At 40.7% G+C, this 19,996-nt stretch overlaps 1 protein-coding gene across 1 annotated transcript in view; it reads left to right on the top strand.

Annotated features, from left to right (window-relative positions):
• The first annotated feature begins 488 nt into the window (after nucleotides 1-488).
• Nucleotides 489-19,996, top strand: part of WNT2 (Wnt family member 2) — a 44,800-nt gene continuing 25,292 nt past the window's right edge. The window contains exons 1-3 of the mRNA XM_077756024.1: nucleotides 489-613; nucleotides 3,079-3,305; nucleotides 8,521-8,798. Of these exons, the coding sequence (XP_077612150.1) occupies nucleotides 531-613; nucleotides 3,079-3,305; nucleotides 8,521-8,798 (588 nt within the window). The 5' untranslated portion in view covers nucleotides 489-530. The remainder of the gene's footprint in view (nucleotides 614-3,078; nucleotides 3,306-8,520; nucleotides 8,799-19,996) is intronic.

Genomic DNA, 19,996 nt, shown 5'->3' on the forward strand with positions numbered 1-19,996 from the left:
TCCGCCTATCTGGAACAGCCTGTCCTGTGGCAGGAGCCCCACTGATGCTCTGACCAGGAGCTTCCCGAAACGTGCCTCCCTCCGCGGGTGCCCAAGGCCACGCAGAGGCGCTTCTCCATCCCCGCCTCACCTCATCTCCAGACACCTCTTGCCATCATTTCATCCACCCTGGTGTAAAACCCTTGCCCCCGCCCCACCCGGCGCTGCACCCCCTCCCTCGGCTGCTCCCGGCAGGCAGGCGGGGAGCCGGACGGCCAGNGCTCGAGAGCTCTCGGGCCGCCCGAGCTCGCAGCGCCTGGGGAATTGGGCTGTGGGCGAGGCGGCCAGGGCTGGCCTTTATCGCTCGCCCCGCTGGTGGTTTGAAACTTTATCAGCGAGTCTCACCACTCGCCGCAGACGCGCGGGGGGCGGGGGCGCGGCGAGGCGCCTGCTGCCGTGACGAGGCGCTCCCGGCGCTGAGCGCTTCTGCTCGGGGCACGCATGGCGCCCGCACACGGAGTCTGACCTGATGCAGACGCAAGGGGGTTAATATGAACGCCCCTCTCGGTGGAATCTGGCCCTGGCTCCCCCTGCTCTTGACCTGGCTCACCCCTGAGGTCAGCTCTTCATGGTGGTAAGTCCACGCGCATGGGTGCAGGGGGATTTTGGAGACGAGAGTCGGGAACGCAACTAGCTACACAGATCTTTCCCGGTGGCGCTTCCCCGCGGCCACAGCCATCGAGATTCCTGTCCAAACCCCATCTGCTGTCCTCTCGCACCGCCCCAGCCTCTCAGCCCCTTTGCTTTTCCTCGTAAGACATTCCAGCTTTGACAACTCCAAAAAATAACCCACAATTTCCTTCAAACGAGAGCTCGGATGTTTGGTTGATTTGGTTCCAGCTGAGCGACAGCAAAATCAGCCAATTTCTTATCCCGTGGAGAGACACATTAGCCCGGTCTCTAGCTCTGTTGCACAGGCGCGCGCGTGTGTGTGTGTGTGTGTGTGTGTGTGTGTGTGAGAGAGAGAGAGAGAGAGAGAGAGAGAGAATTCACCTTGAAAACTACAATCGTCTCCTACCCCCCACCCCAGAGTGCCTCAAGATAAACCAATGGGCCAATTCTGGCAGTCAAGAGCTGCACAACCCAAGCCTATGATTTTGCATTATTTCCCGTCCTTCCACATTCCTAATGTTTCACCCCGTGGGGCGCAAGAGCCTCTTGCCTACAGGTAGAGACTACCACCTTAACACGAAGATCCAGTCCCAGGGGACTCTAAGAGGCTACCCTTTTCAAACTCACAGTCACCCCCAAAGAGTAACTTTGCTGTCCTTTGCATGCTGGTCTGTGATTTAGTTATTGTGCATAGTAAAGGAGGGGCGGAATGTCCATATATAACAGGTCTGAGCGTCGTTAAAAGTTCCAAAGGAAGATTCTCTCCTACTCCATTTTCCTTCCTTCTGATCTTGAAAAGACGTGGAGTTGTTAAGTTCTATAATGTCCTTGAACGTGCAAGTTTCGGAACAGATACTAAAATACTAATTCAGAGGAACCGTTTTATCGTCGGCTGTTTTTGTTTGTTTGTTTGCTTGTTTTTTAAGAACCTGGCAAAAGTAGTAAGTCTCAGCCAAATTAAAGACTAGATCAGGGACCTATAGGAAGACCCTGGAGCTCTTCAAAGGAGCAAGGCAAAGCGTTGGTGGGAAGAGGGGTTCAATTCCTTCCTAAGCCGCTTTGAACAGGAAGGCGTTTAGCCTTGACACTGCTGACATAGGATCAAAGATTGATTTATCAGAGTGACCATTTTTCAATAAAATGACTATTTCTGTTTCCATGGGCATATAAACATTATTTACTGCCCAGGCTTTTTGTCACATTGTCTCTCAGCTGTCACTTAAATATATTTTTTGGAAGTCACAGCTGTAACGATTTTATGATCATATAAAATAATGAAAATACAAGAAAAAGACATTCTCCTTGTTTGATCGCTTCAAAAGACACCTATGGCAGCTTGGGTTATATAAAAGGTACCTTTCTAAACATTTCACAACTAATAGAGAACATCTGGGTACAGATGATGATGTAATTTTTTGTTAAAGTTTCTTTTCAAAAGTACTTTATGGAGCTATAACACTGTTTGATTCTTCCAAACATTTAGTGTCCTTAATAACAATAGAAAGAATTTTTTTCCAAAGGTCCTCTATAAAAGCCAAAAGAGCTGGAAAAATGGAAATATTTAAAGGATTCTTTGGTAAGGAAAGAAGGGCATGTCTGTGAGAAGAGTGTAACATCAGATACCAGCAGGTGTTGATTAGACAGATACAGACAGTTTCTAAAGACACTTAAACATAGGTCAAATAGCAAAAAAGCAAGCTGCTTTTAAAAGGTGGCTCCAGGGGCACCTGGGTGGTTCAGTTGGTTGAGCGTCTGACTTTGGCTCAGGTCATGATCTCATGGTTCGTCGGTTCGAGCCCCACGTCAGGCTCTGTGCTGACAGCTAGCTCAGAGCCTGGAAGCCTGTTTCGAATTCTGTATCTCCCTCTCTCTCTGACCCTCCCCTGTTCATGCTCTCTCTCTCTCTCTCTCTCTCAGAAATAAATAAAACATAGAAGAAAAAAAGATCATGAAAAAATAGCTTTTTTAAAAAAAGAAAATAAATTTAAAAAATTTATAAAATAAAAATCAACTGCCCCAAAGGGAAGCTCAGACATACTGGGTCACTGAGATCAGAGCCTTCTTGGGAAAAGCTCTTTGAAGGGTTCTCCCCCAAACACACTGCCCCTCCCCCTCACTCCATTCTCTGACTGCAGACCTTGACTCTTCTACCCTGGCCAGAGCATCATCAGGTGGCCCTGGCTTCATGTCCAAGACACAGTCATTGCTCTATTTTTGGGGTGCTTCTACCAGATCCCATGCACACAGCATCCAGTGCACACAGCATCCACTCTCCACGCCTGCTGTGCCCCTTCTTGCTTTCTGATATCCCCAGAAGGATAAGGAATTCATATTCGAACCATGCTTTGAACTCTTTAGTCTCCTGGGAGACGTGGCACCAGCCCTCGCTGTTTATGGTGTTTTCATCTCTGTGTTGGTCCTTTTCAGGTACATGAGAGCTACAGGCGGCTCCTCCAGGGTGATGTGTGACAATGTGCCAGGCCTGGTAAGCCGCCAGCGGCAGCTGTGCCACCGGCACCCAGACGTGATGCGTGCCATAGGCCTGGGCGTGGCCGAGTGGACTGCAGAGTGTCAACACCAGTTCCGCCAGCACCGATGGAACTGCAACACCCTGGACAGGGACCACAGCCTTTTCGGCAGGGTCCTGCTCCGAAGTAAGTCCCCTGCCTGCGTGCAGCTCCGTGGGCTGTGCCCGCAACACAAGTGCCTTCCTTGGTCTTCAAAGTCCCTGCTCGTCTTTTCTTGCATATAATTAGAAGTTTGTTCTAGTTGGTCCATGTTTTGTAGATGAGGACTAAGAAATCAAGGAACTTGCCTCAAGCTTTGGAGGCCAGTCATAGGTTAGGAGCTAGTGCCGCAGGCTGGTGTCTGTTTGCTCTTTGCTCTGTCCATCCAGATCGTGTCACAACCCTGCCTGTCCCTCCAGGATCCGATTTTGTCTCCAGGAGAAAGGAGGAAGCAGCCATAGACCTCTCTTGACTTTTTGTTGTTGTTGTTGTTTTAACAATTTTAAGTTTTTATTTATTTTTGAGAGAGGGCGCAGGGGCAGAGAGGAGGTAGGGAACAGAGGATCTGAAGTGGGCTCTGAGCAGACTGCAGAGAGTCCATGTAGAGCTTGAACTCACAAACTGTGAGATCATGACATGAGCTGAAGGCAGTCATTTAACCAACTGAGCCATCCAGGTACCCCTCCCTTGACTTTTTTATTCTTTCTGGGACTTGAACTTTCTAGAGGATTTGAGCAGATCAGGGTAGAATACTCAAAATTTTTTTCAACCGAAAAATATTTCAAATAAAAAAACAATCCATGTGTTTATTAAGAAGCAGAGACAAATCTCTGCTCACCACCTTTCACCTCCCATTCAGCTACTCAGCTTTGAGTCACTCTGTGTCTAAATTCAACACTTTTCCTAGTAGATTGTGTATTCTAGCCTCTGTTCCCTACACTTGCTTGGTGCCTTGTGTATTACAGGCACCATTCATTCATGGAATGGTTGAATGAATGGATGAACTCATTGTGAGCACCTGTTGTTTTTCAGGCACATTTTAGGCAGAATAGGAGGACAGAAATGAGAAACAAGAATACATAGTTTTCAAGCATACAGGTTTGTTTTTGTTTCTGTTTTACTTAGAAGGAACATCAAACACTCTAATTACATAACAAATTCCTTAGAAGTTCTGAATATGGGAAGTAGCTAGTATACAATCAAAGCAAACTAACTGAAAATCAGATTGCAGGTACCCAAAAATACCCATCCCCTAACCTGACATTATTAGTGTTCTTCAAGAAGCATGGCCCAATTGCTATTGGAAATCCGACTGAAAACACAACAGTTTATGTGCGAACCCCAGAAACGGGAAACTACACTTGTTTTGCCACCCCCCCATTCCTAAGAAAATCATCCAGGCTGTACACTTGGTAATGCTTAACAGAGGGTGTTTCTATCATGTAATCATCACAGCCCTAGGGTTTTATGAGGCCAAATGCATAACTGAATGTCTCTAAAATCCCCCAAGGGCGTAGTACTCTCACTCAGTGTATCCCTAAACTTAATTTACTGCGATATTCTGTGATTTTATTCTCTAGTTTAAAAACTATATTCTTCTGCATTCCTTTTGGAGTTTCAATATGACATCGCAAATTTTTGAAAGGTTAATAGTCAATTTCAGCTGCGTGGAATTTTAAGACTTCACCTAGATTAGCTCACCAGTGAATCAATTAAAGTGCTGGACCTTGTCAAAGGGAGTTTACAAGTATCTAGCACAAATGATCTTCGGGCATATTGTGTACAGGCTCTCAGTGTTTACGCTGTATCAGGACTTTCCTTGCCAAAGTGCTCACAATCATTTTTCAGTCACTACAAATTAAATGTACTTCTCATTTACAAAATGTTCACCTCCAAATTCTGTCTGCAAAAATCCATTCAGATGTCTCCATACTGAATAAAAACCTTTAGGTCACAAATCAAAAGAAGGAGTTTTGCCCACTGATCCTAAAGATAGCCTGTCTCTAGGAAAGCTGGGAATTCATTTGTAAAATCCTTTAATCCTGGCTGTAGGGTTACTGAGAGGGAAGAGGTTAGAGCTGGAGGAAGGGGCTATAGTCCAACTTAGTCTCAGGCCTCAGGTAAATAAGAGAATCTAAGCTGTGTTTCCTTCAGGAATCTTTCATATGAAGCTGAGTGCTTTGCCAAAGTACTCAAAACTTAAAACACTCATGCTACACAATTTCTTTCCATTCTTCACAGAAGGCCAGATTTCTTCCTGGACATTTATATAAACTCCGATGACTGTCAGTGATGATTTTGTGTTGGTTATGGGAGGGCTGAATTTGGCCTAAAGTAGTTTATCCTGGAAATAATCAAGAAATTCCAATGAAGCTATCCAAAGATTTTTACAATTAATTACTTGGAGGGAAATTCACATCTTAAGTTGTGAAGAACTCTCTTTTGGAACCTAAATATCCTGATAGATAAATAGGAAAGACCCACACCACTGATAGGGAGAACGTAAAAGTTACTAACATGTCCCATGGTCATGGAAAAAAGGAAAATATTTGTTTGCCTCTTTTGTTTCAAGGAGCTAGAAGATGACAGAAGAATTTTTAGGAACATTTGTAATTCACTCATTCTACAGACTGTCACCAGCCATAGGCAGAGAAACTTAAAGACCAAACTAGTAAACCTAAAAATATTCCTGTAAGAATATGCCTCTAGAAGTCTAGAATAGCCTTAAAAAAACAAAAAGGCGATTAGGTCTCATCCTTGTAAATGTACAAAAAAAGACAAGCATTTGATGAGAGAGCTGAATGACCCATCACCTTCCATCACCTTCCAGAAAGTGTAGCTGCTAATATTTTGCCCTCCCCAAATCCTGCCCCAAATAAAAATGATGCCTATGCACTTGATAGCCATTTCTTGACTTATCTCACCCCCAAAATTAGAGAAACTTCAACCACATCAGGAATTTACATACCACCATTTAGATTTGGATTTTAATTCATGTTGGGATGGCTTTAAAAAGAATCCATTTTTCTAAGAAGAGGCCCAAGATCAAAATGTGTTTTGTTACAATGCCAACTCTTGAAATGTGCTACTATTTCACACATAGCAGTTTAGTGATGCATCTAAGACATTTAACTGAAAACATCTTAAGGCCATATATACATGATACCAAAACATCTGGAGGTAAAATGAAAAGTCAGTCAATGTGTTAAGTTCTGTGTTTAAATATACAGAATAGACATCTAGTTATTTAGCAATGTGTTTAAATAATGAATGACAAATATTTAGAAAGGTGATATTTTTACTTTGGAAAATTACTTCTGAAACACGGCAGATTTTAAGTGATTTTTCTTCTTTCAGCAACAAGTCAATGTAATTGTTTGCAAGTTATGCCAGGATGAATTCTGCACCTAGGCAATTTATTCCTTTACTGCTTTCAAAATACCATCTGGCCACTGACACCCTATCATCCACGTCTTCCATACCTTTCCCCTAAAAGACCACCTCATAAAATTGCTCTTCTTTCTCCTTAAACAATAAAAACTAGTGCTAAATACATTAAGCATTTGGAATTTTCCCCCTCTGTGATATATCTAAATGTAGGCACTGGGCTCCAGATATAAAACCAGGCTTTAGCAGACCAAGTGGGTGACCCTGAACAAGGCATTTTCCTAAACTATAAAATGGGTGTAATAAAATTTTTATTTACCTGAAAGCCACTACCTGAGATTAAGCCACATTAGTATCTATTAATCACCTTCTTTTACAAAACATCTCAGTTCCCTTAGAAAATCTGTGATCCTTATAATAGAACCCGTGACTCTTTATTTATTTATTTTTTTAATAGTTTATTGTCAAATTAGTTTCCACATAACACTCGGTGCTCNACCCGGGACTCTTTAAAACAGCACTAGGACCATCACGTTTCTCTCTGGAGAGTGCTACCTGCTACCTATGGCAAATATTCATATAATTGATTTTACCTATATATGGGGCATGATTGATTCCTTTTTTGATGGTTAGAGGTTTCAGGGGAGATATTTTTTGAAGGCTGAGGTAAGTGCCACTTAATATGATGTAGATATGTTTTCCTGATTTTTAATAATGAGACTAGCAGAGCAAATATTACAAGGGACGTATAATAAATTTTAGCGGCGAATGACAAACGGAAACAAGCAGGGCTTCAATGCGAAAAGGTGGTTTGTTCTCCCAGCTGTGTGGTTCAAAAAGTCACACTCGTCTTGACACTTGGAGTCACTGACTGGCTCTCGGTTTTCTGCCTTGCGTTGGCATTAGGCTATAGAGCTGCTATTTTGATTGTTAATATATTTGCTGCAGCACCCATTAATAAAGAGGCATGCTAATAACAATGAAATACAGCTCCACTTGAAAAATGAGGTGCACACGGACCCTAAAGAGCCTTATATCTGTCACTATACCACAACACCGTGTTATGAGTTACTACAGATTATTAAAATAATTTAATGTAGTTATTGCACTGAAATATGTACCTTTCAGCCTTGTAAGGGAAAGTAGCCTGTGCTCTAATAAAGAACAATTCTAAGAAAACACCCCAAAGGGTTCTTGTCCAAGTCTAATTATAAGCGGTAAATTTGTTTCCTTCCACAAAAACCAAAGAAAAGCTTTTCACTGTCTTTTACCCAATACTGGTGATTAGTGCAGGTGTTCCAGAAGAAAGTAAATTCACCTTAATAGTTAGACACAGTATGTAACTCAAGGATATTGCATATTGCCTTCAACAATCTCTCAATTACTCGTGAAAGTTGATGCCGAGCCAAAGCTTCACAGTGTTAACACACAGAGTTGGTTACTGCCTGAATTCTCTTCCCACCTCAGCCCCTAGGTTTCTTTGAATTTCAGTCTGCATGCTTCATATGACAGGAGTGTCCTCACTAAGGCCTGCAAATTTGGAAGGGTTTTTCAAGGAGAGATGCAGTAGCGTGAATACCAAGCTGTTTTGTGGAATGATAGAATCCGAGGCTCTGTTACAATGAAATGAAGGCCTAGAGAGGTCCAGATCCTCTCTTCTAGGACATGAAGCTAATGTAAAGCCAGGAGTGGGCAGGGCAGGCTTTTGCTGCATTTTCTTTCATACACTTAATTTACTTGAAGGATGTTTGTCACACAGATACCTAAACTGACAAAAGGGTTTTTTATATGGAAACAATTCATAGTCAAAAGTGAGACCTGGCTCTCTCAGAAGAGAATCCTTCAAGAACACCAGTACCTTCTTGCCCCGGGCAAACTATGCCAGAGGTGGAGCAAATGGTAAACAGCCATAGTGTGAAAGTTATTCAGAACTAGCGATTACAGATCATGTTTAAGAAAAGCATTTCTGTTTCAGGTAGTCGGGAATCTGCCTTTGTTTATGCCGTCTCCTCAGCGGGAGTTGTGTTTGCCATCACCAGGGCCTGTAGCCAAGGAGAATTAAAATCCTGTTCCTGTGATCCAAAGAAGAAGGGAACTGCCAAGGACAGCAAGGGCAATTTCGACTGGGGTGGCTGCAGTGATAACATTGATTATGGGATCAAATTTGCCCGAGCATTTGTGGATGCCAAGGAAAGGAAAGGAAAGGATGCCAGAGCCCTGATGAACCTTCACAACAACAGAGCTGGCAGGAAGGTATGGACGGCAATGGGGCTCATTTTATAGACTGCATGACCTTATAAATCATGTAAACCAAACTTATCTTAAGCTTTCCTAGCATTGGTAAAATGCTGCACAATCCCAACTTCCCACCCCCAGCTGTATATTCTAAAGAATACCAGGGTTGAAATGTCTCTACCCGCACTCTACTTTCCTTCCCACCACTGAGCTGGATCCTCTCATTGCTTTTGGCATTGTGTAGAGTCCAGTGTCTTATGGTCCCTCTGGATACTGTATCATCTAGACAGAAGATTTAATCTGTGGGTGAGGATAGTGCTTCACCCCACATACCAATGGGACACTGAATGCTTGTATTTGAGGAGATCAAGACCCAGAGCATCTTCTCTCAAACTCATCATGAAAGAAACTCACCAGGCATGGCTTCTTGACCTCTAGATTCAGGGATGTTCCTTTTAGAAACAGACCCAACTCTCATTCATAAAAACCCCACCTTGTTGTTTCTGGGACTGAATGAGTAAGTGGACCAGGAAAAGGCATACCCCAAAGGGATGCTCTGACTCCTTATCCACTAGTCCTGACTAACTTCCTGGGCTGTGGGTATCCAGTCATTATTCACCTCCTAACCCCCGTTTGTCAGATGAGGGAATAGACCCTTGGGTGCTCAAGGTCACTACTGGAGAGTCAGTAGAAAAGTCAGTACTAGAACTCAGGTTTCAACTTCTAGCCAGGGGTGCTTTGGCCCAGGATTAAAACTTTTCAGAGCCAGTGTTCAGATCTATTGATGTACCTTTCTTTCTTCATGGTGACATGACCAGAATAACTAGAGAATCCGAATGGTGTGCATTATCTCTTTCTTTGTGTAAGAAACACAAACTGATACATTAATCAAATATTTGGTCAGAACCACTCTAGAATAATAGCATTGCCAATGAGAAGAGATAACCATAATTTGTCTTTTATCAACACAAAATCAAAATGTGCTTGACGTTAATATATAAAGAAAGATCAGCATAAAATTGAAAGGTCCCCAGGAGGGTTTTCATAGAAAAAAGAATTGAAAAGAATGCAGATCTGTTTGGATAAAAACCCTTTTATTAGGCTCATGGAAAGAACAAATCTCATTTAAAGGAAGTTGGAAGGAAAGTCTTGCTTAACACATGGAATGAAATGAGTGTGACCTGAGCTGTTTACAAATAGTACCTTTCTTGAACTTTAAAAATCAACATTCCTTATTTTCATGAATGTATGAACTTATAGTGACTACTGCCAAGAATATAGACTATGGTTGTGCAATCGTACAGCTATTGGTAATTACTGTTTGTGCAATGGTTTAGATTTTAAAAACTTACATTGACCTTTGTTTTGACATTGATACCACATGTATAAGTTATAAAGTGTGGTGTCTTTGATAGGACTGTGCTGCTAATTATTCAAGCAGGGTGTGTAGCTATATCTCTGGAACTACTTGTAAAGGTAAAGGCATATGGTCATACGTTGTAACCAAAAGAATGTTGACTTATCAAAATAAATGTTAATTTTGCTTAATAGGCCATTAGGTTTTAAATGTTTCACCTCCTCAAGACAATAGATCTTAGCTATTATATTGTAAGCCCTGATTTAACATGACTTTTAATATAAATCACATGATTCTTCACTGCATAGAGGTGAACAGCTGTCAGGCCTCAGATATTCTCCTGCCTACTCTGCAAAACTTAGGAGGCTACTTTTGATTGGAATAAAAGTGCACACACTGACTTTTTAAAATGTGGCTTTAATTAATGGTGGGTGGGCAGACTTTTTCAAGGAGATGCATGATGTCAGTGAATATGAACTTTAATGAGAGTAAATGTATTGAGATAAACATGCGTCTCTAATTCTCTTCTTGCGGTCATTAGACCCCAGTCTCTACTCCCCCTTCCTACCAGCAAAGGTCTGTGGAATCAAAATGAGAACAGGCTGGGCTTGTGTTTGAAGGCAGGCCTCCTGAACTAAGCCTCCAACTGGCCTAGTTCTAGAAAATCCTAGCCTCCCAGAGCAAATGGCAATGTCACTTCTTTTGTGAGCCTTTCAGTGTTTCCCAAATTGTCCAATATGAACATCTTCTACTTTTTAAAATGTGGGTCAAGGGACCAATACATTTATTTAAGAGAGAAAACATCTCTTCCAAGATTATGTTTAGCCAACACTACAAAGTGAATTCAACATTGCCATTCACAATAGGCCTTCGTTTTCCCCTAATATTTGAACAGTTTAATTCATTTATGATAGCAGCTGGTAAGAGCACCCTCATGTGTCTCTGTACTGTAATATCATTTCAGATCCTCTTTGCTGCAATATTATTTATTTTAATCACAGCTTCAGAATTTGTAACAATGGTATTTTCCTTCCCATTTACTTGAAAATTCATCCCTGATCAAGTCCAGTTTTTCACCTCTAAGATTATTGTTAAATTCTAAAAAGAGAAATCTACTTTGTTCAAAACCAACATTCTATCAAGACAAAAGTTCCAGTTTCTCTCACCAGTTTAAGTCTAAAGATGGCATGCCATGAAAACTTCTAAATTACATTTTAAGATACAGAAATTACAAGAAAAATTTACTTGGTTGATATCCATCATTTGTTCCTTTTCATAGGTTTGAAAAGGGCTTTTACATTAGTCTACTCTTCAGAAATAGTCATAGATCATCCCCACTAGATCACAACTAGATGAACCAATCACAGCCTCTTTGACCTTTTCTAAGAGAATCTGTATCAGGATAATCCATGTATCCAATCAAATCCTGCCCTTCAGTCACTAGAAATTTGCATGATAATAATTCCACAAAAGTACTTTCCCCCAAAGTTTTCTTACTATAGTAAAAATAAAAAGAATATGGCATTTAAAATCAATCCACCTTAGTTTTAATCTTTCAATACTATTGGCTTTGCTCACTGAAGTTCAGCTTTTCTCATATGTAGAGTATTCCGTGGTACCATGAGAAGACCAGAATAAGGCAAACAGCACTGAATCTGACATGCAATGGTGCTCAATAAAAGTTCATTCCTTTGTCTTTAGTGAAGTGAAGGTCATCTGTAACTTTAGAAAAAGAGCCAGGCACAAATCCAATATGAACTATTACTTAGGACTTAGTCTCATTGCTCCATGTGTCCATAGACTCATCTTGGGCACAGTTAAACATGCTAATAGACAGGCACATACTATTTTCTAGTTTACAAAATATTATCAAACGTTTTGTAATTAGATCTTCCAAAGACCCCTCCCCCCCCACAGGAATATAAACAAGCATTATTCTTACTTTTCAGAGAGGACAAGCTGGGCCTAAACAGATGCAGTGACTCATGAGAGTCACACAGTCCTAAACACAGGACTTGGGGTTCAAACCCAGTTGTGTTCACCCTATGTCCTCACCTACCTTCCCATGTTGTCTCTGTTGAGCTTTTCTGAGAAAAACACAGTGTTTCTGTATTTAAAAAGAGCAGCAGCTGCCCTTGGAAGGTGGCATAGGATGATACTTTTTCCTTTGTGTATGTCTTTATGTCACAAGTACTCTAAGATGAATTTGTATTACTTTTTTAACAACAGGGGAATAATGGGTGAGCATGCGAAGCCACTTAGCCTTATTTGGTGGATTCAGAAAACTTCAACCAATGGCACTACGGGTCTGAGAGCAGCATTCATAAGTGCTACTGGACTAAGTGTAGTTCAGCAGATAATTAAGGAATTACTCTGGGAAAGACACAGTTTTGGGTAGTAACTCATATGTGGAAAAGAATAAGAGAAAGAAGCTCCTGGCCACAAGAAACAGTTTTCATCAGGGGGACGAGTGAGACAAAGTCGCTGGGGGTATAACAGAAAAACCAGCCAAAGGGCCAGTTGGCCAGAGGAAAGGTTGTGTCACAAAAGAACTGGGTGTTTGCGCTGGAGATAAAGATTTCCCATGGTTGAGATAGAGAAAATGCTTTCCAGGATGGAGGAACTATAAGGCCAAGAAAGATACTGGAGCAGAAAGAACATCAAAGTTGAGGAATGACAAGGGCTCTAGGGTGGAGTTCATAACTGAGAGTTCAGAGGGGCTGAGGTTGCGAATTTGAGTTTGCCAGATCTCAGTCTTGAGCGCCATGCAGAGAGATTTGGAAGTCTCTGGAAAGCAACAGGAAGGCACAGGACAATGGGGGAGAAATGAAATACTGAAGTTCCACTTTCATGCATTCTTAATTTGTCTGGAGTTCCCTTTGAAAGAGTGACAGATTTAAAAGTTCAGATGTTCTGGAATGTGTTTGAATTAATGCCTTTAAAAGCAGGCTAGGAAAATTATAAGGAATGGGCTTACTTCCCTGAGTCTTATTTTCAGCCTTAAATATACATATAAAGGCTGATGTAGATATTGTGCTTTCTGATGTATACTAATAAAAAATTAGCATAAGACAAATGTGTTGATATTTATATTTTTAATGTAATGTTTACATTACTATTGGCTACTTTATTCATTAGGGGTTCTTAGCTATTGACGGCATCTTGACTGAGGCAGTATGGAAGTTGGGGCTCTGGAATCAGAATATTGGCTGTAATACTTGAGTGTAACCTTAGGTAACCCAAAGAGGATTTCCACATAAAGTAAAATGTATATGCTAAGTTTTAAGTAGGGCTAGAAGGCAGTACTGTTATTCTCCATATTTTGCATATGAAGAGACAAGGCCAAAAGGGTGGCTGCAATTAGCAAATAAATTGAATTTACTTGCTAGCTGAGATCATCTGAAATTCAAACTTAACTCAGCATCCTGTATTTTATATGGGAGAAGTTTGGAGGGGAAAGGGATCCAGAGTTTCTAGTTCCACGCCCTGTCCAAACCCGTGCCTCTCAAGGTCAGTGCTGTGGAGCCCTGGGACGTTCCCCCTGAACTTGGCCCACAAAGCAGATACTTCTAAGTTCTGTCTACAGGAAACATATCCAAAGTCAAAAGAAATGGATATTTTCCAAGACTTAAGCACAGCCTTACAGGCAAGTAAATCTTGGGCCTAATAAAGACTTCTAAGATATCCCTTCCTGTGATGACCCTTAAGATAAATAATTAATAATGGGTCTGAACCAAGAGAACTGAACATGATTGAAAACAAATGACATTATCAAAAAGTAAGGAATATCAATAGAAAAACTGAACTACAATGCCAGATTGTTTTCACATCCTATTCATCTACACCCTCCTTTAAGTAATGTTGAACATACTTATTAGCACAAATCTCACTTAGAAGATATTTGTTTTCTAATTAGTCTCCTCAGTTTGTAGAATTAAATGCATTTTAAAAAGGTAGATCACTTCCATCGACCCCAGCCCTGTCTTATTGGACCTAAAAATAGTATGTGTTTGATACTGTAGATCTTTATAGAGCATATGAATCAAAAACTAACCAGAATTAAAGCCCTAAAGCAGAGAATAACTCTTCACAAAATTGTTACAGTTCCATGTAAAGTTCTATTATTCATAGAAATTTTTTTTAGACTGGCCTCATTAGTCAATAAGAATTATTATATATATGGTTAGTCAACGGTAATGTTCTTGAATTCCTCAAATATAAATTCCACACCTTATATTTTCTAGCTAAGCCCACCCACAGTCACTGTTTTTGAAGAATTACAGTGGGCTCAAGACAGTTAATAAATGACTGCATATGCAAATTAACTGCACAGGTTGCTAATAAATATCATTTGTTTTCCTGGTTCCAGAGTAGATATGTTTGAAAGATAGAAGTTGGTCTGATTTTTCAGTAACTCTCATCTTAGAGATGTGGCCCTGTCAAAAGGACTTAATTGTTAATAAATGTACTTGGCTTTAAGCCAGCATCTGAAAATTAAATATGTTTTAATGTGTGTTTCCCTCAGGAAAATTGATATAAGACCAGAAATATATTAGTCGTTTTGTGGCATACACCCAACTAAAAAGTGAAGTCCTAACACTTTGAATGCCCAAGTTTAACTAAGTAATTTACTTAAAACATAGCTTATAAGGACCTAAAATTCAGTTCTAAATTGAATTTCTAAGGCGAGGTCAATAGTTAAGTTGTCATATATTTCACACAGTATAAGGTGGATTGCCACTGATAGGAAGAGAGATCTTGTAAAGAAATCGTACAAAGATACCCTGGAGTTTCTTGGGCTCCGTTTTCAGAAAAGATGACTTAAGAAACCAAAATTTCATTCTCCTTTGGAGAACTCTGTCTTTCTAACTGGAAAATAATTCTTTGTAGACTATAATTAGATATACAAACACTACACATAAAAACCTTTATAAAACTCACTGAACCGAGAGAACATGAACCCCTAGGGGATGGAGTGACAAACCTCACCCAGTATGAGAAACACTGGCAGTGATTTGAGTTGTGGATTTGGTGCCAGACACGGTTTGGGTACATCCTAACTCAGCCACACTGCCTGTGAGGCCTAGGGCAAGATCCTTAGCTTTGAGGTATCTCAATATCTTCATCTGTAAAGTAAAGTAAGTGGGGATAAAAATAGTATATACCTTATATGCTTGCATGGATTAAATAAGACAGTGAATATCAAGTGCTTGTGTAGATTAAGTAAGCAGTGAGTATAAAGTGCTTAGTGTGGTTTGACATATGGTAAGCACCTAATGGATGTAATGTTTCATTATTATGCTCTGACAGTAGGTTGGGCAGATAAATATAAAACAGAGTTGTTCTAGCCTGCTCAATGCATGTATTACCTTCTTCTATAGCTTTAAAAAAATTAGGCTTTTGTCTCTTTGTTACAGAATGCTAATATTTAGAAGTTTCTTAAATTCTAAGAGTAGAAAATAGCCTCTGCAGGGGTGCCTGGGTGGCTCAATGGGTTAAGTGTCTGACTTCAGCTCAGGTCATGATCTCATGGTTTGTGAGTTTGAGCCCCATGTTGGGCTCTAAGCTGACAGCTCAGAACCTGGAGCCTGCTTCAGATTCCGTGTCTCCCTCTCTCTCTCTGCCCCTTCCCTGCTCATGCTCTGTCTCTCTGTCTGTCTCTCTCTCAAAAATAAACATTAAAAAATTAAAAAAAAGAAAAAAAGAAAATAGCCTCTGCAAATCAAAGGCATAGAAAAATGCTCAAAATTAGACATTTAAGGGCTGTATAAAGAATCTGCTAAGTAAGATTTTAGCACTGAAGCAATTACAAGCCTATTGAATCTTTTTTGAGAAAAGTTATCTGGCAAGCTAAAAAAAAAAATGGTTTCTATGGGGCTAAACACCAAAAGAGTACTCTGTCCTTAGGAGTCAAATTTATTTTTTTAAAGCAGTCATGTCAAATCAGCAAGTATTTATTCACTGGATGCCACAGAATAAGAATGAGATGGGATTAGGTGAGCAGTGAGGGGAGCGTGGTTGATGCAGACCCTACTGGCCAGTTTGGTGATATGAAGAACCACGAAGGCCATGAGAATGTGGAAGAGGAGGTAGAGAAGACTGGAAGTGGAATCTTAACAGCAACCTTTAAGTAGCAGCCATTAAGAATCCAGGAAGGAAGCAGAAGAGACCCTTTAGGAAAGATTCAAGACAAAAGAGAAAACAAGACCTGTGTCATGATCCTGTTTTTGGACGATGCTTTCACCATCACACACTGGAGAGAGATAGCAAGGCAGATGGGGCAATAGCCAGAGTGGGAGCCAAGATGCCCTGAGACAATTTTGAATACTCATGAACATGGGAGAGAAGCACAGTGCTGAAAAATAGGGAGTAACTGAAAAACCCATAGATGGAATAACAAACCCTATCCCCTCCCTCCACCCGTGAGTGCAACTCCTGGAAGTCCAGCTCGGCTCAACCTCCCAGGCTTTCCAGAGTTAGTCTCCAGCGTAATAGCCAGTGTCCTACTGACCCCCCAGAAAGAGGACCTCTCTGGCTCACAAGCCCCACTCATATAACCAGAATTCCTAAATGCCTTTTTATGACTTCATTCTTAAATATGAAGAGACTGTCGAAGGACTATCATATATTTGATTAAATTCAGCAGCATGAAAGTAAAAGATCAAAAACTGCAGGAAAAATGACCTTGTGAAGAAAATACAATAATTCAGGGATGAGAAGAGAACTTTTTAAAGCCTAATTAGTCTCCTCATATTTAAGAAGATATAAAATCCATAAACTACAAGAATCTATGCTTTGAAAAGGTGACAAGTATAGAATAGGAAAGAATGTGGAAAGGAAAGTCAAAGAAATCTCCCAGAAATTACAATGAGTAGCCCAGGAAAACATTATGGAGATTCCTCAGAAAGCTATCAATAGATCCTCCATATGAACCAGCTATTTATCTGAAGAATACTAAAAGACTAATTTGAAAAGATATCTGCACCCTATATTCATTACAGCATTATTTACAATAGCCAAGATCTCAAAGCAGCCATAGTGACTATCAATGGATGAATGGATAAATAGTATGTGGTATATATACACAGTGGAATACCATTCAGCCATAAAGAATGAAATCCTGTCACAAATCCTGAATTTGTGACAACACAGATAGATCTTTATGGTATTATACTAAGTGAAGTAAGTCAGGCTGAGAAAGACAAATACCATATGATTTCATTCTTATGTGGAATCTAAAAAAACAAAATGAACAAGCAAAGCAATACAAAAACAAACTCATAGATTGAGAACAGATTGATGGTTACCAGAGGGGAAGGGGGTTGAGCAGTGGGTGAAATGGGTGAAGGCAGTCAACTGTAGAATGGATAGTAACTAGACTTTTGTTGGTGATCACTTTGTAATGTATACAGATGTCGAATTACAATGCTGTACATCTGGAACTTGTATAATGTTATACACCAATTTTGCCTCTAAAAATAAATAAAATAAGAAAAAGAAAAAAGAAACCCAAAAGACAAATGGAGTTTAAAGAGATCCATAAACAATACCCATATTTCCCACTTGAATTTGAAACCAATTGAAAAATGGATAAGGGAGATGGATAGATGAAATAAAAATTCCTGTTGCTCTACTGAAAAAAAGCTGCACTAGAGGATGTAGCTGCAAAGCTTAGAAGCACTTCCTACCACTCCACCCCTGAAATGGACAGACTTACTCACCCTGTCACAGGCTGCACATTGGAACCCCTGCAGGGAGCCCCTTGCTGGAGGGCAGGAACTGATCATAACTCATCTTCTCCATGGCTGGCAGATTCCCAATTAGAAGGAACCCAGGAGCACAAGCCCTGTCCTTCCTCTAAACTCACCAGTTGGACAAGTTACTTCTTCCTTGGAGAGAAATGAGTAAGGGAATGGAGAGAGCCAGGAGTGTTGCTTTAATGGAATTTCTTCCTCAAGAAGCCAGAAAGTATTAAAAATATAAGAGAGAAAATATAAGACATAACGGATCAATTGAGAAAGCTCAGCAGCTGACTAACTAGAATGTCATAAAGACACCCAGAAAATTTGAGGGAAGGAAAATATTAAGAGAATGTCTCAGCGCTGAAGGACAGGAGTTTCCAGATTGAAAAGGCCCACTGAGAGCTGAGCAGGATTAATTTTTTTAAGCCTAAATACCATGGTGATATTTCAGAACACCCAGGATAAAAGACAGCATCTGGAGACTTCCATGTAGAAAAAAAACACAAAGTGAAATGAAAACAAAAGTTGCCAAAGAATCAGCCAAACATCAGACTTCCCATCTGCACCACTAGATGCTAAAGCCTGTGGTACAACACCTTTACAGTTTTGAGGGAAAATTATTTTCAATCCAGAATTCTATACCCAGCCAAACTATTAGTCAAGTATGAAGGCTGAATAAAGATGTTTTAGACACACAATAATTCAGACAATGTATCCCCCATGCACCCTGAAGGAGTTACTCCAGAAGTTGCTGCAAAGAGAAGAAAGAAACCAAAAAAGAGCAAACAAGGCATCTAGCAGAGTAGTATGTTCAGACTGGGAGGGCAAGATGTTGGTTCTCAGCTGTGTAGCCAGGCCACGTTGGAAGATGATGGAGCACTGCAGAGACCCCAGGAAATGAGAGAACTGGTAGGATAGATGGAAGGAGTGTCAGAGTGCAAAACAAATGAAACTGGTAGCAAGTAAAGTGGGAAACCCCCAAACTTCACCCCAATAACTTTCTCCTTCAGCACAGAGGCTGTGATACTGGACCAGAGATTATGACTTGCCATGATGGCATGGTCCTTCGTTGCATGGTCAGTGGTATTACCTAAATATTGATTGTTTTCAATTTTTATTTTATTTTTAATTTTTTAATGTTTATTTATTTTTGAGAGAGAGAGAGAACATGTGAGCAGGGGAGGGGCAGAGGGAGAGAGGGAGACACTGAATCTGAAGCTGTCAACACAGAGCCCGACAAGAGGCTCAAACTCATGAACTGTGAGATCATGACCTGAGTTGAAGTCGAACACCCAACCAACTGAACCACCCAGGCGCCCCTTCAATTTTTAGAATCAATGTCTAGACTCATTGTGGAAGACAAGTAGAGTCACAGGACAAGACTTTACTGCTCTCATCTTTGTCCCTATAAAAAGACAGGCACTGCTGATGGAGACTGAGAAGCAGAAGGGGAGGAGGGAAGAGGGACTGCACTATCCTCAGATGAGACAGCACTTATGCCTTTGAGAACAAGAACGGGTGTAAGTTTGCTCCCTGAAGTTGCCTAGATCACCAGAACGTGATACAACGATGTTGAGAGGTGTGGTGAGGAAGTGAGGACTGGGTTAACTTCTCAACCACTGTTAAGAAATCTCTTAGGAAATACCTCATGTGGATCACTAGGTTCACGGAGACACACAGGACTGCCACTTTCAGTTGTGCCAACACTGCATTGCACCCCTCCAGACGGCTCTATTCACCTCATGGTTACTGTAGATTTCTTAGGTTGCTATGACAATGTTCTGGCAGATGTCCATGGAGTGTCTTGAAGATGGGATGCCTTTTTTGATTTCTCCCAAAGTCAGGGGTCCGCAGAGAAATATTTGTATAAGCGTTTAGGTAACCACCAGAAAGGCTAAGCACAGAATTCATTTTGAATAACCACCTCTGGGGTTGTGCTGGGCCGTCAGAAAAAGTTGTAGTGAGGGAGGGGACAACAAAAGGTTTCTGCTGCTTTCCCCAGATCTTTCCTGGACTGTCTGATATTTTTAAATCATGTGCACATATGTCTTTATTTAAAATTCTGAAAGTATTTTTTTAAATTTTAAAAAAATATTTTATTTATTTCTGAGAGAGAG

The sequence above is a fragment of the Crocuta crocuta genome, unplaced genomic scaffold (assembly GCF_008692635.1).
Source record: "Crocuta crocuta isolate KB4526 unplaced genomic scaffold, BGI_CrCroc_1.0 scaffold452, whole genome shotgun sequence".
In the NCBI taxonomy this organism is placed as follows: domain Eukaryota; kingdom Metazoa; phylum Chordata; class Mammalia; order Carnivora; family Hyaenidae; genus Crocuta; species Crocuta crocuta.